At 36.7% G+C, this 19,655-nt stretch overlaps 1 protein-coding gene across 7 annotated transcripts in view; it reads left to right on the top strand.

Moving 5' to 3' along the window:
* LOC114312012 (uncharacterized) overlaps positions 1 to 19,012 on the top strand; it is a 41,879-nt gene extending 22,867 nt beyond the window's left edge. For 3 of the 7 annotated variants that reach the window (XM_028258171.2, XM_082893906.1, XM_028258186.2), the window contains 5 exons: positions 16,112 to 16,189; positions 16,315 to 16,390; positions 17,017 to 17,090; positions 17,211 to 17,281; positions 18,744 to 19,012. In XM_028258171.2, the coding sequence (XP_028113972.1) occupies positions 16,112 to 16,189; positions 16,315 to 16,390; positions 17,017 to 17,090; positions 17,211 to 17,281; positions 18,744 to 18,786 (342 nt within the window). In that variant the 3' untranslated portion in view covers positions 18,787 to 19,012. Of the gene's footprint in view, positions 1 to 1,499; positions 1,548 to 1,569; positions 11,408 to 16,042; positions 16,190 to 16,314; positions 16,391 to 17,016; positions 17,091 to 17,210; positions 17,305 to 18,743 lie in introns of those variants that run through there. The other 4 variants (XM_082893907.1, XM_028258191.2, XR_014343905.1 and 1 more) reach the window with 4 other exon arrangements.
* The last annotated feature ends 643 nt before the right edge of the window (positions 19,013 to 19,655 follow it).

The following is a 19,655-nucleotide window of genomic DNA, read 5'->3' as shown; positions in this document are numbered from 1 at the left end:
AGATGGAGATCGATCGATCGAGATGAAGATGAACAGGTTCGCACTTCTCTTCTCTCTGTTCTTCTTCTGATTTTGGATTTAGCTCTTCTTCTCCTCTTTCTTCGAATTAGAGTTTTCTATTTTGTTCCCCTTGCCGTGTCCTCTTGATATGGGCCACCATGTCCCCGACGTGTCTCATACCAAAAAAATAAATTAATTAAAGGGACACGCCAAATGGTGTGTCCCGTACGTGTCCCCGGCGTGTCCCCGTATCTGACACCGCCACGGCTTCCAAATGGCGTGTCCAAAATGGAAGCCGTGGCGGTGTTAGATACGGGGACACGCCGGGGACACGTACTGGACACGCCATTTGGCGTGTCCCTTTAATTAATTTATTTTTTTGGTATGAGACACGTCGGGACACAGCAAGAGGACACAGCAAGGGGAACAAAATAGAAAACCCTAATTCGAAGAAAGAGGAGAAGAAGAGCTAAATCCAAAATCAGAAGAAGAACAGAGAGGAGAAGTGCGAACCTGTTCATCTCCATTTCGATCGATCGATCTCCATCTCCAGTCGATCTCTGTTCTCTCTCACCTCTTCTCTCTCTCTCTCTCTCTCTCTCTCTCTCTCTCGTCTTCTTTTAACCCTTTCGTCTGGCTCTCTTCTTTTCCCCCTTTCGTCTGCCCCCCCCTCTCTCTCTCAGACTGAAATGTTTCGTTGACCACCATTACTCAAAGATAATATACTATATATATTAATAATTATTATATAACATATAATATATATTAATAGTTATTATACAACATATACTATATGTATAAGATAATATATAATACATATTATAAGATAATATATATTTATACATATTAATAAAATAAATAAATAAACACATGTAGGTAAAATAAAATAAAAAAATTAATTGGAACATATTATCTAAAAAATATAATAAATAAATAAAATAATTAATGTGTATTAAAATAAAAATATTTATAAAAAAAATTAAAAAATTTGTCGTGTCCCCTGCCGTGTCCGTGTCCCCATTTTTTAGAAATTGCCGTATCCCGTGTCCGTGTCCCTATGCATGTCCGTGCTTCATAGGTCCATGCTTCATAGACTAGAACTCCAAATCTTTTTGTTTTTTGATTTAGGACTCAAGGAAGAGTAACTTCATATACTTACCTGTGTGATAATTGTTTCCTGTATGCTTAGGTAGCCTTGTTGTCTTCTTCTTTTTGCAGCCCTTCGAAAATGCCAAAACCCACCACACGTTATAAATACAAAAATACATACATATGTACTTTTCTCCATATAGAACCAAACTCTAATTTTTCATTTTTATTTTTTTGTTTTTTTCTATATTAACCCACTAATTCAACAAATTTGTATTGAACATAATGCGGATCTTCTGTTTGCTCTCTCTCTCTCTCTCTCTCTCTCTCTGCAAATACCTCATCAATCAAATTAAGTATTGTGTATACAATCCCTTTTTGTTATAGTATCACACATTGTGGCATGTAAATATATAAGTTGATATATGGAAAGCAATGAGGAGACCAATTCCTACAAGGTAAGTGCTGCACACCACTGCCTCTCCCATTCTCAATTCCCTCCCTCCAACCACCGACTCACTACTCTTCTTTCTTGTGCTGCTTTTCTAGGTATTTGTTTGCTTCCTATTTTTTTCATGTACTTGCACGTTAATTGCACATCTTTGCTTCTGGGGTTTACTTCCGCTGTCCTTGTTATTCAATTTTGTGCATATCGAATGTTCATTTTGTTTATCTATGATTTTGATTGGTTGGTTGATTTTTAGACTTTATATGAAAATATCAAATTGTGGTGCGTTGTTTGGAATCTATGAACAAACACTTCAAAATTGGCACCGAAGCAGTGTCGGACACGGGGGCACACCGGGGACACGTGCTTGACACACCATTTGGTGTGGCCCTTTAATTTATTTATTTATTTGGCGTGGGACACGTCGGTGCCGCTTTTTTTAATTATGTGCATCTTTTGGGTCAAAGAGTAAATTTAACGAAGTAAAAAAATAAAAACCAGAAATCCCTAACTCAAACAAATCCTAAATCAGAGGACCTAAATTCGAAATCAGAAAGAAAAAAGAGAGGAGAAATGAAGAACCTGTTAGAGGAAGGCATTCGATCTATCTCTTAACCAAGCTCCATCTCCAGTATGGTGTCTCTTGTCTCTCATCCTATCTCTCCTCTTGTTTCTTGTCTCTCTCATCTTGTCTCATTGATCGTCTCTTTCTCATCTTCTATTGTTGCCGTCGTCATCGTCGTCATCGTCTCTCTCTCGTCATCTCTTTGTCGTCATCTCTCCGTCGCTGTCGTCTCTCTATGTCTAATAAATATACTATTTATAATAAATATATTATATATTTCTCTTTAAATCAATTTGTTTTTTTCTTTTCTTTTTTCTATATATTTATTTAAATGTAGTGGCTTTTATATGTACATTTAATTAATGTTAGCGTTTATTTATTTTGATTTTCTGGTAACAGTCTTAATCTACTTTGCAAATACCTATATATATATATATATATATATGTAAAAACAAAAAATTTTGCCATGCCCCGCGTTGTGTGTGTGTCCTCATTTTTTTGAAATTGCCGTATACCGTGTTCCTGTTCGTACTTCATATTTTGGAAGTGTGTTACTGTTACTTATATTGTGAGTATTACCTTGGAGCATCCTTTATGTTGTTTCTGCTCGGTTTCTTGTGAAAGTCTCACTATAGGGTGTTGGAGATCACCCCATTTGAGTAGTGATCTCTTTTCCATGTGAAGCCAACACAGCAACACAGCTTGCCAACCGACAAGTCACAGAGGTGGACGGCCACTTTTGTGAAGGAACAGGCTGGCCATGTGCAAGGCCAGCCAACCTCTCCACCTTCTCTTGAGTGTATAAATAGAGAGGCTAAGGGGAGAGTTGATATAGAGAAAAACTATCAAAGTGTATAGTCTCCTTTGTAATCTTTGCATTTCTCTCCATATAGTGAAATTTATATGGAAATTCGCTGCCCGTGGACGTAGGCGACTTGCCAAACCACGTTAAAACTCTTGTGTTATTGCTTGGTTGTGTTTCCTGGTGTGCCTCCGATCCTCAACAATTGGTATCAAAGCCCGGGTGGTGAAAAATCGAATTTTTTTCGAAAGTGCCTAGATTTCGAAGTGACTGAAATCCACTCTTGAGCATACCATAAGGAAGCGGAAGCCCTTGAGAAGAGGAGTCCAGAATAGCAAAGCCCAACCCCAGAAGAGCAGCAATGCGCTCTCACGCGCCCTCTGAAGCTGGAGAGCGAAGCCCACTCTTGACACGCGCCGACACGCGTTGTTTACATAGCTGGTGCGTCAGTCTAGTCGCCCACACGCGCCTGACGCGCGGTTGAAGGAGGAAGGAGAGTCATTCTGCGCGTGATAGTGACGTCATCAACGAGTTACTGCCACATCAGAACACGTCATCCACATGTCAGACACGTCATCGTCGTTTGACCGTTGACTGAGCTGCTAAAGCCGAGTCAACCCGTGCCGCGCCAGAAGCCGCGCCGTTGACCAAGCCGTTGACCAAGCCAATTGGCCAGCCGTGCCAGAGTAATTATCCGGTGCATCTCAGACGCACCAGATTCTGCAGATCTGAACCGTCCAAACTATTTTGGCTTGATCTGAGTCATTCGGAGTCCGTTTCTAACGATCCAATAGTACTTTCCAACTATTTGGAGTATTCCGGACACATCCGTACGATCAGTTTTTTGAATCAAAGTTTTTTAAAAAAAAAACATCTCAATGGCAGAATCTATAGAAAGGAGATCAGCCGAGTCTACAAGCAGCCCCGCAGCTACAAATAACTCTAGGTATTAGACCCCGGTGTCCCATGCTAAGTTCGAGGTAGAAAAGTTTGATGGAAGCAGCAACTTCGGCATGTGGAGATGCGAAGTTAAAGATATGCTTGTCCAGTTGAACCTGCACTTCACTCTGGGAGACAAACCAGATGACCTGGACGGGATAGAATGGGAGAAAGTGAATCTCCTGGCCTGCAGTTCCATCCGACTTTGCCTTGCAAAAGAGGAGAAGTATGCCTTCATAGAATATGATATTGCGAAGGAGCTTTGGAAGGCGCTGGAAGACAAGTTCACGACAAAGAGCATTGAGAACCGGCTTTACTTGAAGAAGAGGTTGTTTCGTTTCAACTATAAGAAAGGTATTTCGATGAACGAATACCTAAACAATTTCAACAAAATTCTTACCGATTTGAAAAACTTGGATAATCACATTGATGATGAAGATAAAGCACTGTCACTGTTGAATTCCTTGCCTGACACATATGATCATCTCACCACCACTTTACTATAAGGTAAAGAAAAGATCAAGTATGTTGATGTTGCAAACGCCTTGGTAAATAATGAGTTCAGAAGGAAAGATAAATCTGCAAACAGGGACACAGCATCCGAGGCATTGACAGTCAGAGGCAGGACAAATAACAAAAGATATACAGGGTGAGGAAAGTCTCGCTCAAAATCCAGAGGGAAATCATCAGATAGAAGACGTCTTGCAAAAGACGAGTGTGCTGCTTGTCGCCAGAAGGGGCATTGGGCAAAAGATTGTCCCAATAAAGACAAAAAAGAGGAAAATGTGAACGTTGCACGAGTTGGAGATAATGGTGAAGGATCAACCTTCACAGTTTATCACTTGGCCAGTCTGATGAATGGATTTTAAATTCCAAATGTTCCTACCACATGTGTCCTAACAAGCAGTGGTTCTCGAGCTTACGAGAGTTCGATGGAGGAGTTGTACTGATGGGCAACGACCAAGCTTGCCAGACAAAGGGGATTGGAACAATTCGACTGAAGATACATGATGGAACAATCAGAATTCTTGAAGATGTTTGGTATGTACCAGATTTGACAAAGAATCTCATCTCAGTGGGAGTTTTGGACTCCAAAGGTTACAGAGTAACTGTGGAAGGTGGAGTCCTCAAAGTTGTTAGAGGAGCATTTGTTGCAATGAAGGGTACTCGGAAGGGAAATTTATATTTCCTAGATGGCTCTACAGTCACAGGGAGAGTGGCTGTCTCTACCAGCTTAGAAGATGATGTATCAAACACTTCCAGACTTTGGCACATGCGCCTAGGGCATGTCGGTGAGAAGGCTTTACAAGGGTTGGTAAAGCAAGGCCTGTTGAAAGGCGCCAAAACAGGGAAGCTGAGTTCTGCGAGCATTATGTACTGAGCAAGCAAACAAGAATCAAGTTTGGTACTGCTATTCATCGTACCAAAGGGATTCTAGACTACGTTCACACCGATGTATGGGGTCCTTCCAAGAATGCTTCGTTGGGAGGTAAACACTACTTTGTGTCATTCATTGATGATTTCTCAAGAAGAGTATGGGTTTACACAATGAAGCATAAAGATGAAGTATTAGAAATCTTTCTTATGTGGAAGAAAATGATTAAGACCCAGACAGACAGAAAGATCAAGAAGCTCAAATCTGACAATGGCGGGGAATACACATCAGATCCCTTCTTTGAGGTTTGCCAGAATGAAGGGATAGTGAGACATTTCACAATTCCTGGAACACTACAGCAAAATGGAGTTGCAGAACGCATGAACCGCACTTTGGTGGAGAAAGTTCGGTGTATGCTGTCACATTCAGGATTGAGAAAAGCATTTTGGGGTGAGGCATTGAACTATGCTCGTCATCTTGTCAACAGACTACCTGCTGCAGCACTAGATGGCAAGACTCCCATGGAGGTATGGTCAAGAGTGCCAGCTATTGATTATGATTAGTTACGTATCTTCGGATGTCTAGCCTATTTTCATGTTACAGAATCTAAGTTGGATCCTAGAGCCAAGAAAGCTGTCTTCTTAGGCTTCAGTGACGGTGTCAAGGGATACAAACTCTGGTGTCCTGAATCAAAGAAAGTTGTCACTAGAAGAGATGTTACTTTTGATGAATCTACAATGCTGAAGCAACCAAATCCTTAAGAAAATGATGAGGCATTGAAGAAGTCAGTGCAGGTGGAGTTTGAGACTCCAGCAAAAACTATTCAACCAATCAATCATCCTGAAGAAGTCTCAGTGGATAGCTCTGAAGAGAGTTCAGATGAAAATGAAGATCCAGAGGCCCCATAGCAATTAGAACCCATTGCAATCAGGAAAGGAAAAAGGGTTACTAAGCAACCCGGTTGGATGACCGATATGGTAGCCTATGCACTTCCAATCATTGAAGACAATGTTCCTTGCACTTTCAAAGAAGCCGTGCAGAATGTAGAAAGTGTTAATTGGAAGGAGGCTATGGATGAAGAGATCGGGTCACTTCATAAGAACCAGACTTAGGAGTTGGTGCAACTTCCAAAGGGAAAGAAAGCAATTGGGTGTAAGTGGGTTTACACCAAGAAGGAAGGCATCCCAGGCAAAGACAACATCAGATTCAAAGCCAGATTGGTAGCTAAAGGCTATGCCCAAAAGGAAGGAATAGACTACAATGAGGTATTCTCACCTGTTGTGAAGCACACGTCTATTCGTATCTTGCTAGCTTTGGTTGCACAGTTTGATCTCAAGCTCGCCCAACTCGGTGTCAAAACTACCTTTTTACATGGAGATCTTGAAGAGGAGATATAATGTCCCAGCCAGATGGTTTCAAAGTTGCTGGAAAAGCGAATTGGGCCTGTAAGCTGAACAAATCGTTGTATGGATTGAAGCAATCCCCAAGACAGTGGTACAAGAGATTTGATCGGTTCATGTTAGAGAAAGAATACACAAGAAGTCAATTTGATCATTGTGTATATTTCCGTAAGCTTCCAGATGGGTCCTTCATCTATTTGCTCTTATATGTGGATGATATGTTAATTGCTTCAAAGTGCAATGAGGAGATTGACAAACTCAAGGCACAGTTAGCAAGAGAGTTTGAAATGAAGGATTTGGGAGAAGTAAAGAAAATTCTTGGCATGGAGATCAAGAGAGACAAGAAGAAGGGCACGGTTCATCTGACACAAACTCAATATTTGAAAAAGGTGTTAGACAAATTTGGCATAAATAAGAAAACAAAAGCTGTGAGTACACCATTGGCCCCTCATTTCAAGCTTAGTGCTTCGATGTCTCTACGCACAGAAGAAGAACGGAAGCATATAGCTCAAGTTCCATGTGCAAATGCAGTTGGTGCATTAATGTATGCTATGGTTTGTACAAGGCCTGACATCTCACATGCTGTGAGTATGGTAAGCAGGTATATGCATGATCCAGGAAAAGATCACTGGCAGACAGTGAAATGGATCCTAAGGTACATACATGGCACGATTAATCTGGGATTGAAGTACGAGAGAGATAACCGACTTAGAAAGAATTTGGTTGGATATGTGGACTCAGATTATGCTGGTGACTTGGACAAACGCCGATCAACAATAGGGTATTTATTTACGCTTGCTAAAGGGCCAGTGAGTTGGAGGTCAACGCTTCAGTCAACGGTGGCTTTGTCTACTACAGAGGCAGAGTACATGGCAGTGACAGAAGCCTTTAAGGAAGCTATTTGGCTACACGGGTTGATTGAGGACTTGGGTATTGTTCAGAAGCACATTGAGGTGTACTGTGACAGTTAGAGTGTCATTTGTTTGGCAAAGAACCGGGTTCATCATTCCCGCACCAAGCACATTGATGTTCGTTTCCATTTCATCCGAGAAATTGTAAATGAAGGGGATATTCTGCTTCAAAAGATTAGTACTGCAGATAATCCGGCCGATATGCTCACAAAAGTGGTTTCTGGGATCAAGTTCCAACACTGTTTGGACTTGGTCAACATCTCTCGGAATTGAGCACCTTCGGGTGCATGGCAGTGTTAATCGATCACTATGTTGGATAAGTGAATCCTCGCCAAGGTGGAGATTTGTTGAAGATTGGGCTAAAGATTCAGCCGAACGACTCACATGGGTTGAAGGGGGGATTTGTTGGAGATCACCCTATGTGAGGAGTGATCTCTTCTCCATGTGAAGCCAACACAGCAACACAGCTTGCCAACCAGCAACACAGCTTGCCAACTGACAAGTCACAAAGGTGGACGGCCATTTTTGTGAAGGAACAGGCTGGCCATGTGCAAGGCCAGCCAACCTCTCCACCTTCTCTTGAGTGTAGAAATAGAGAGGCTAAGGGGAGAGTTGATGTAGAGAAAAACTATCAAAGTGTATAGTCTCCTTTGTAATCTTTGCATTTCTCTCCATATAGTGAAATCCGCTACCCGTGGACGTAGGCGACTTGCCGAACCACGTTAAAACTCGTGTTATTGCTTGTTTGTGTTTCCTAGTGTGCCTCCGATCCCCAACATAGGGTTCAGTTGGTTACCAAGAAATAAATGGAAAAACCATAACTAGAACTCCAAATCTTTTGTTTTCTGATTTAGGACTCAACGAAGAGTAACTTCATAAACTTACCCGTGTAATAATTGCTTCCTTTATGCTTAGATAGCCTTGTTGTCTTCTTCTTTTTGCAACCCTTCAAAAATTCCAAAACCCACCGCACGTTATAAATACAAAAATACATACAGATGTACTTTTCTCCATATAGAACCAAACTCTTCTTTTTTATTTTCCATTTCTTTCCCTGCAATTTCATTATTTTTTTTTCTATAATAACCCATTGATTCAACAAATTTTTATTGAACTGAGGCCTCGTTTGGGGACTTACCTTTTTAGCCAAAAAATCAAAAAGTTATCTTTTTAGCCAAAAAGCCAACAACTCATACCAAAAAGTTAAAGATTCTCTTTTCTCTCTACTTTTTGCACATCTTTTCGTAATTAGCCAAAAAATCATCCCAAACATATAAGTTTTTTTTACCTATTTTTTTAGCCAAATAGCCAAAAAGTTACTAAATTAGCCTGTTCCCAAACGAGGCCTGAATACAGATCTTCTGTTAGCTCTCTCTCTCTCTCTCTCTCTCTCTCTCTGTGCACATGCCTCATCAATCAAATTAAGTATTGTGTATATAATCGCTTTTTGTTGTAGTATCACACATTGTAGCATGTAAATATATAAGTGGATACATGGAAACCAATGAGGTGATCAATTCCTACAAGGTAAGTACTGCACACCACTGCCTCTCCTATTCCCAATTTCCTCCCTCCAACCACCGAATCTCTATTCTTATTTCTTGTGCTTCTTTTCTGGGTATTTGTTTGTTTCCTATTTTTTTCATGTACTTCCACATCTCTGATTCTGGGGTTTACTTCTGCTACCCTCTTCATTCAATTTTTTGTGCATATCAAATGGTTCATTTTGTTTATCTATAACTTTGATTGGTAGGTTGATTTTTAGACTTAATATGAAAATATCAAATTGTGGTGCGTTGTTTGTATGCTATGAACAAACACTTCAAAATAGGCGCCATAGCGGTGCCTGACACGGGGGCTCACTAGGGACACGTGCGTGACACCTCTTTTGGCGTTGCCCTTTAATTAATTAATTAATTTATTTGGTACGGGACACGTTAGGGACACGTTGGGTCAAAGTGTAAATTTAACAAAGTAAAAAAAAATCAGAAATCCCTAACTCAAACAAATCCTAAATCAGAAGACCTAAATTCTAAATCCGAACAAAAAAAGAGAGAAGAGAAACAAAGAACCTGTTGGAGGAAGGCATTCAATCAATCTCTCAATCAAGCTCCATCTCCTCCTGTATGGTAAGTGTCTCTTCTCTTTCGTTCTGTCTCGCCTGTCATCTCTCACTCTCACTTCTCTGTCGTCTTGTCTCGTTGATCGTCTCTCTCACTGTCTCTGATGTCGTCTTTGTCTCTCTCTCATCATCTCGTTGTCGTCATCTCTCTCTGTTGTCGTCGTCTTTCTATCTTTCTCGTTGTCTCTCTATCTCTATTAATAAATATATAATAAATATACTATTTATAATAAATGTATTATATATTTCTCTTTAGATCAGTTTGTTTTTTCTTTTCTATTTTTTTATTTAAATGTAGTGGGTTTTATATATACATAGAATTAATGTTAGTGGTTATTAATTTTGATTGTTTGGTAATGTAGTGTTAATCTACATTGCAAAACACACACACATATATATATTAAATTTTTTGCCGTGTACCCCGCCGTGTGTGTCCTTATTTTTTTGAAATCGCCGTGTCCCATGTCCGTTTCTGTGCTTCATAGTTTAGAAGTGAGTTACTGTTATTTATCAGGGAAAAAAAAAAAAGTTTCTATATTGTGAGTATTTCCTTGGAGCACCCTTTTTTTTGTTTTTGCTCAGTTTCTTGTTAAAGCCTCTCTATAGGCTTCAGTTGGTTACCAAGAAATAAATTGACAGACCATAACCAAAACTCCAAATCTTTTGTTTTCTGATTTAGGACTCAACAAAGAGTAATTTCATAAACTTACCCGTGCAGTAATTGTTTCCTTTATGCTTAGGTAGCCTTATTGTCGTCTTCTTTTTGCTGCCCTTCGAAAATTCCAAATCCTACCGCACGTTATCAATACAAAAATACATACAAATGTACTTTTCTCCATATAGAACCAAACTCTTCCTTTTCTTTTCCATTTATTTCCCCACAATTTCATGTTTATTTTTTGTTTTTTCAATATTAACCCACTGATCCAACAAATTTTTATTGAGTAGGATATGGATCTTCTGTTTGCTCTCTCTCTCTCTCTCTGTGCACATACCGCATCAATCAAATTAAGTATTGGGTATACAATCCCTTTTTGTTATAGTATCACACATTGTAGCATGTAAATATATAAGTAGATATATGGAAAACAATGAGGAGACCAGTTCCTACAAGGTAAGTACTGCACACAACTGCCTTTCCAATTCCCAATTCCCAATTCCCTCTCTCCAACCACCGACTATCTATTCTTCTTTCTTGTGCTGCTTTTCTAGGTATTTGTTTGTTTCCTATTCTTTTTCATGCACTTGCACATTAATTGCACATCTCTAATTCTATGGTTTACTTCTGCTGTCCTTGTATTCAATTTTGTGCATATCAAATGTTCATTTTTTTTATCTATGATTTTGATTGGTTGGTTGGTTTTTATACTTAATATGAAAATATCAAATTGTGGTGCGTTGTTTGGAAGCTATGAATGAACCCTTTAAAATAGGCGCTGTAGTGGTGTCAAACACAGAGGCACACTGGGGACATGTGTGGGGCACACCATTTGGCGTGTTTGGCGTGTCCCTTTAATTAATTAATTTATTTATTTGGTATGGGACATGTTGGGGCCAATTTTTTAATTTTGTATATCTTTTGTGTCAAAGTGTAAATTTAACAAAGAAAAAAAAAATCAGAAATCCCTAACTTAAACAAATTCTAAATCAGAAGACCTAAATTCTAAATCAGAACAAAAAAAAGAAAAGAGAAACGAAGAACCTGTTGGAGGAAGGCATTTGATCGATCTCTCCATCAAGCTCCATCTCCAGTCTGGTAATTCTCTCTTCTCTCTCATCCTGTCTCGTTGATTGTCTCTCTCTCACTCTTGTCTTCTATTCTCTCTCACTCTCTCTGTCATTGTCATATTTCTCTCTTTCTTGTCACCTGTCTATCTCTAATAAATATACTATTATAGACTATTTATAATAAATATATTATGTATTTCTCTTTAAATCAGTTTGTTTTTCTTTTTCTTTTATTTATTTAAATGTAGTGGCTTTTACATATTCATTGAATTAATATTAGTATTTATTAATTTTAATTGTATGGTAATGTAGTATTAATCTACGTTGCAAATACATATATATATATTAAAAAAAATTGTCGTGTCCCCCACCCTGTGTGTGTCTTCATTTTTTTGAAATTGCCGTGTCCTGTGTCCGTGTCCGTGTCCGTGCTTCATAGTTTGGAAGTGAGTTATTGTTATTTATCTCACACACACACAAAAAAAAAAAGTTCCTAGATTGTGAGTATTACCTTGGAGCACCCTTTTTGTTGTTTTTGCTTGGTTTCTTGTTAAAGTCTCTCTATAGGCGTCAGGTTACCAAGAAATAAATGGAAAGACCATAACTAAAACTCCAAATCTTTTGTTTTCTGATTTAGGACTCAACAACGAGTAACTTCATAAACTTACCTGTGTAATAATTGTTTCCTTTATGCTTAGCCTTGGTATCTTCTTCTTTTTGCAGCCCTTCGGAAATTCCAAAACCCACCGCACATTATAAATACAAAACTACATACATATGTACTTTTCTCCATATCGAACCAAACTCTTCTTTTTATTTTCTATTTCTTTCCTTGCAATATCATTTTTATTTTTTGTTTTTGCTATATTAACCAACTGATTCAGCAAATTTTTATTGAACAGAATAAGGATCTTCTGTTTGCTCTCTCTCTCTCTCTCTCTTGCTGCACATACCTCATCAGTCAAATTAAGTATTGTGTATACAATCTCTTTTTGTTATAGTATCACACATTTTAGCATTAAATATATAAGTAGATATATGGAAAGGAATGAGGACAGTTCCTACAATGTAAGTACTGCACACCACTGCCCCTCCCATTCTCAATTCCCTCCCGCCAACCACCAAATTTCTTTTCTTGTCCCCGTGTCCGACACTGCTATGGCACCTATTTTGAAGTGTTCATTCATAGCTTCCAAACAACGCACCACAATTTGATATTTTCAGAAGTCTAAAAACCAACCAACTAATCAAAATCATAGATAAACAAAATGAACATTTGATATGCACAAAATTGAATAAGGACAGCGGAAGTAAACCCCAGAATCAGAGAAGTGAATTAATGCGCAAGTACATGAAAAAAATAGGAAACAAAAAAAAAATACGCGGAAAAGAAGCAAGGACACGTGCGTGACACGCCATTTGGCGTGGCCCTTGAATTTATTTATTTATTTGGTATGGGACACGTTGGGGACAAGTCGTGGCCAATTTTTTAATTCTGTATATCTTTTGGGTAAAAGTATAAGTTTAACAAAGTAAAAAAAGAAATAAAAAATCCTCAACTCAAACATATCCTAAATTAGAAGACCTAAATTCTAAATCAATACCAAAAAAGAGAGAAGGGAAACGAAGAACCTGTTGGAGGATGGCATTTGATCGATCTCTCCATCAAGCTCCATCTGCAGTATGTTAAGTGTCTCTTCTCTCTCATCCTGTCTTGCCAGTCGTCTCTCTCTCTCTCTTCTCTCTCATCTTGTCTCGTTGATCGTCTCTCTCTCTCTCTCTCGTCATCTCTTTGTCGTCGTCTTTCTTTCTCGTCGTCTCTCTATCTCTAATAAATATACTATTATATACTATTTATAATAAATATATTATATATTTCTCTTTAAATCAGTTTGTTTTTTCTTTTTCTATTTATTTATTTAAATGTAGTGGTTTTTATGTATATATTGAATTAATGTTAGTGTTTATTAATTTTGATTGTTTGGTAATGTAGTGTTAATTTACATTGCAAATTGCAAAAACTATATATATATATTTTCTAAAAAAAATTGCCGTGTCCACCACCGTGTGTGTCCTCATTTTTTTGAAATCGCCCTGTGGGCTTGTCCGTGCTTCATAGTTTGGAAGTGAGTTACTGTTATTTATAAATAAAAAAATAAAAATAAAAAAAGTTTCTATATTGTGTGTATTACCTTGGAGCACCCTTTATGTTGTTTTTGCTCGATTTCTTGTTAAAGTCTCTCTATAGGCTTCAATAGGTTACCAAGAAATAAATGGAAAGACCATAACTAAAACTCTAAATCTTTTGTTTTCTGACTTAGGACTCAACAAAGAGTAACTTCATAAACTTGCCCTTGTAATAATTGTTTCCTTTATGCTTAGGTAGCCTTGTTGTCTTCTGCTTTTTGCAGCCCTTCGAAAATTCCAAAACCCACTGCCGCACCCCATAAATACAAAAATACATACGGATGTAGTTTTCTCCATGTAGAACCAAACTCTTCTTTTTATTTTCCATTTCTTTCCTTGCAATTTCATTTTTATTTTTTGTTTTTTCAACATTAACCCACTGATTCAACAAATTTTTATTGAACAGAATACGGATCTTCTATTTGCTCTCTCTCTCTCTGTGCACATATGTCTAACATGGATACGACACCTTCTTAGTGGTGTTTGTACCTTTTAGTTTTTAACTAAAGAATTTTGATTTTTGTTTTTCTTTTCATTTTGCATCCAATGTTCTTTAAAGTGGATTAGGTGGGAGTATGATATTCATGAGCATTTTAGAATTGAGTTATGCATATACTTGTTTATCTATATTTAGTAGTTAGTTAGTATTACCATGAATATTATACTATTATTCATGCATAGTATGATTGATCTTCTTTTTATAGTTTATGACAAAGGTTAACTCCGTACCTAATCTATCCCTTCCTAACCCCCGTTCAATGGGTATTAAAACTGGGCATACTTTTTTTATTCTTCTAGTAGTTTTGTTGTGTAGTTTATTACTTGATATGTATATATATATATATTAAAATGTAGTAGGAGTAGAAGCAAACATATGAGCAAAAACTTCTAGGATAACACGATCCTGTCTTAAGGGAAGGCCAATAAGATTGTTTGAGATTCCAGTTCAAGATCCCCTACCATTTGTCTTTTTTCAAAAGTCCGGTTTGAGTTGCAAATAAGACTGAGAAACTGATGAGGGATTTCCTTTGGGAAGTTAAGGAAGAGGGGAGAAAAGATCATTTAGTAAGTGGTTATGAAGATTGCTCTTCTCAGTAAGTGGTTATGAAGATTTCCCATGGAGAGTCATTCGTTATGGCATTCCATCATTAAGTGTAAATATGGGGTACAATATGTCTATTGTTCTTTTGCTACCATGAAAATAGCTAGAAGCCTAGAACAATTAGTTTGGCTGGTCCATGTAGACTTTTTCACACACCCTCACGATTGATACTTTTAACTTTTCAAGTTTGACCGACAGTAGGGTGGAGTGGCACTCTATCTCTATCTTTAAATGAAAAATGTGGTATCTTGCAGGTTAATGTGATCCTTTCACTTTATCATTGCATTTTCGTGGGGTAACTGATAATTTAGCAGCATCTGTTTCATATTATAGTTGTGATTCATTTATTCTCCAAGTATATTCGAGGCAGTAGTATACTTTATTCATGTCTGTTATTGGTGAACCATCTTGGAATTTCTCATTAATAATTCTGCTATCGTATGATTCATTTCATAAAAACTCTATCCAGAGTATTTCAAATGAAAAATTAGGAAGAGAAACAATGGTGCAAGCGACTGTTATTTATCTTATTTGAAAAAGAAGGGAACAACTCTTTGACTCTTTGTGCACAAGTAAAGAATAATTAGGAAAAGAAGAAAAACGGCAAGGGACTGTTATTTTTCCTATTTGACCAAGTAGGACTCAACTATTTGTGCACAAGTAATACATATTTGTGCACAAGTGGTCACATTTGGTAACACAAAAAAAAAAAGGAGTTGATTTTAGCTTGAAAATAACACCTAAAACCCAACTTCAAAAAAGTTAGATTTTTTAGCTTTTTAAGCTGAAGAGGCAAATAAGCTGAAAACCTGAAACTTGGAGCCAAGCAACTTACTTTTTTGAAGTACATATGCTTAAGCATGTGATTTTAAATTTTAACCTAAATAAGCTGCAAATAAGTGGAACCAAATGGGGCAATATCAAGTAGCAAACCTACTACATTTGCAGGTGTTTAGGTTAGTGTATTGAAGGCAACATGAACTTCCCGCAATAATTATGCACAAGAAACATTCCATACATTTATACGTGTGGTGCAATCATCCTTTGAATTCAACTTTGAATTTTGGATTACTCACATATGTATTACTGGTGCACAACTTTGAATTTTGGCTTACTCACATTTATAGTTATTTCATCATGTATTACCAACTTGAATTTTGGAGTTTTATTATCATGTTATTTGGTTGCTTACAAGATCTCTTGGCAGAACCCATTTATGATAGCACATGTTGTATGTAAGAGAGATTTACTGTTTCAAGATTTCCATACATGTTATTTGGTTATATTAACAGCATATTTAATCTGTGTCCTAAACCCTGGGTTTTAGCTTAATCACTTCTTTTTTTTTTTTTTTTTTTTTTTTTGGGTCAGTAGGATTTATTTTATTTGATTATTAGGTCTGCTTTGATGGATATCTGAGGGGAAATTCTTACTCATTTGAAGGATTATTACAAAGTTTTGGAGGTAGATTATGATGCAACTGATGAGAAGATTAAGTTAAATTACAGGAAACTGGCACTGGTTAGTTTTCCATCTTTTCTTGGTAACTGATGGCATATTCTAATAGCACTTTTACATTTCTTGATTTAAATTATAGTACATTATTGGAAATTTACATGGTCTTGCATTCTATTACTATGTAACAGAAATGGCATCCTGACAAACACAAGGGTGACAATGCTGTTACTGCAAAATTTCAACAGATCAACGAGGCTTACACTGGTAATTCTTGTCCATTTTTTTTTATATTTGTTTAATTTTATATCCTATATATATATAAGTAATTCTTATGTGGTGTTTCAAAAGCACAAAGGTCTAGATCCCCTGTTTTACACCATGCATGTGGCCTTATTATAATTATGTCAGTCCCCATGTTCAGTTGGTGGTTAGGTTATGGAGTATAAACACTTTAGAGTTCAATATTTGTAAGTTCTCAAACGTGTGGCATGGTGAATGGACATTAAGATTTTAAAGATCGGTTCATGTATCTAGAATTGACAGTCCTTGCCCATTTGGTATTTGGATTTCTAGTTTTTATTTTTATTTTTTTGTATTGGTATGTTGAGTTATTGACATCTAACTTCCGTTTCATAAATTGAATGCTCGTTATATTTCTGGGTGAAGCATATTTTGGGCCACAGTGGAAGCTACTAGTCCCTAAAAGCAGAATTTGCCTTCTGATAATTCAGATTAATAAGCTGCTAAAATTTAATTCAGACTAATTACCATAAACAGAAACTAACCCTTTCACAATCATTGTTTCTTTTTTGTTTAGAACTTCTTTATTTCCCTTCGTGTAGATTCTGTACTAATATTTATAGTTTTGATGGCGTATGGTTCTTTTGCAGTGTTAAGTGATCCTGCCAAGCGACTTGATTATGATATAACTGGAAACTATGAGATTGATAAGTACACTTTGCGAGTAAGAATTTCCATTGTATCATCAGGCTTAGATTTGTCAACCTGCTTTAATTCACTTTGGTTGTGTGATTCTTCTGTGATGCATCCTAATTATTTGGGATGTCTTTCCACTTCAATACAGGAGTATCTAACCAGATTTAAAGGGATGATACTTACTTGCAATGGGCTTGGTATGAGTCACTCATCAGTTTGGTATACCTCTCTGACTATTTAAGTTAAGTTATATTTTGAAAAAAACTAAAATTAGCATTTTGAACAATTTTATTGATAGATATGGCCACTGACTATCAATTGCAAGTCCTTTTGTTTTCTTTTCCTTTCCTTCTTTATTTTTTTTATTTTTTATAACAAAAGTACATATATTTTCTTGGATAGTTGTTACAACAGGTAATGTGTTTTTTCATTTCTTTCTGTTTTCAAGAAACTGACTTTTCACTTTAAAAGGAAGAAATATTCAACAGTTTTGATAGGAAATTTTCCTCTAGGTGACCATACACTCATTATTTTAAATTTCAGTTCATGTCTATCTGAACAAGTAATCTTTTAAATGGTTACAATTGTGTTGGAGTTCTTCATGGTCCTTGATTTTTACTTCCACAAGATTGTGTATAGGAGATATGGAAGGCTTCTATAATGAAATATGTCTTGAGCACAAAAAGGAATAATTTGCAACTGGAAAATTAATCTGTCACGCTGGGAGCTGTACTTTGTACTTAGTTACTATTTATCATAAGGAAATACATTCTGGATTTTTAGGAAATTTTGTGTATGTAACTTTATCCAATTATGTGATTAGAATTTCTTTTGAATTAGGTTACCAAAAGAGAAAGAGCTTAACAAATCAGTTAAAACTGAATCTCTTAGATGACATGGGCTAGGAAACTGTTTGTAAATGCCTAGTTATTTGGCTTGAAGAATGGATAATAACTACACTGTGTCCCTCGTTTGAATAGGTGTTACGTGGAACGACAACATGTCTATTGAGATTTAATGTTGTATGAGTTGTAGTAAGTGGATGCAAGTATTGCTGTTTCCATTTTGGTGTTAGATTTGTTGCTAAATGGATTTTGGATCTGTCATTTAGCAATCCTAAGGCTGTGTAAAGGGGCCACAATTGTATTGGTGTACAAGACCACACAAAATTCTTTCAAATCCTAAACAGTAATAACGATATTTCCATACTAATTTTTGGCATTGTTATAATTGAGTAATTTGAGTGATATGTTTACCTCATATTTTGTCCTTAACTAAGAAGAAAGAAGTTTACCTTATATTTTGAGCAAGCAACAATACTTCCATTCTCTTGGAAATGTTTCCATATTTGTCACTAAGCTGTTTACTTCATTATGACCATAAATTACCCTTATTTATTTATTTATTTTTAAACTACACTTTCCGATATGTTGCATGATATTTTCCTTATTTGCTGGCTGATTGGCACATTTGTTTGTTTTGTAAAAAAGCATGATTTTCCTTTCTAATTACGTCCCTACCAACGTCATCTGAATTGTTTTACATAAAAGCTCTACTCTGCATTATTTGGAGGTTACCAATTTATTGTTTAAGCTCTGTATTGTTACTCAAAAGAGTGGACATTTTAATTTGACTATTGTCATTGTGTTCTGCCACTTACAATCAATATGTACCATCGCAGGCCACAGCAACTGATGGAATCCAATGAGTGCTCTAATAAATAAGGTCCGAGTATCTTATCCTTTTTTCTACACTTCACATTCCCTGTTGTTTTGACTAGTTACATGCACGCTTGTAATGGTGGATGTAAAAGCTCTACATTATTTATTAGCAACAGGGTTATTGTATCAGAATGTACCTGTATGGAGATATATATCACATGTAAAATATCAGAATCAAGGTGCCTAGTACAACTGTTTAAACTTAAATATATCCAAAATTCCAAGTCAATCACATGAATGATTATTTCTTGGTTACATGGCTCATTATTCTTTGCATTGACATATTTATAATGTGATTTTGTGATGGCTTGAGATTATTTTTAGTTGTCATTATATGACAAGTGCTCCACTATATTGTTCGGGCCGTCTTGGCATTTACCTAGTTGTCCTCCCTAGTTCTGTTTAAAACAAAAAAAATGAAACTGTACACTGAGTGGTTATCATTATGTTTATGTTGTCAAGACTCGTCGCTCACAGCAACACTAGGTAATGTGTACTATAGTTCTATTATCTATACCCCAACACATGTTATTTTGATAAGTAATGATATAATTTAATTTACAAGAAGGCCGAAAACAAATTATACATCAAAACCTGATCCCAAGTCTCCAAAAGCCTAAACTTTTAATTCTCCAAATAGGCTCTTCTTACAAATGAATGTTCTCTTGTTCTGATCGTCCCAGATTTTCCACATCAAATCTGAGGTGGCAAAACCAAACTCATCGTCATGTCTGTAAATATATGTAGTTTTGATTGATTTTTATAAGAATCATCGCTGGAAAAGTCATGTGGAATGAAGTATGCCGCTAGCCCCCTACTCATCATGGTTTAAGCTTTTGAGAGTAAGGATGTTTCTAAAATATTAAGATTGT

This window comes from Camellia sinensis, chromosome 11 (assembly GCF_055761805.1).
Source record: "Camellia sinensis isolate YWXY chromosome 11, ASM5576180v1, whole genome shotgun sequence".
Lineage (NCBI taxonomy): Eukaryota > Viridiplantae > Streptophyta > Magnoliopsida > Ericales > Theaceae > Camellia > Camellia sinensis.
The sequence above is the reverse complement of the archived record's forward strand: the minus strand, read 5'-3'. Positions and strand labels throughout refer to the sequence as shown.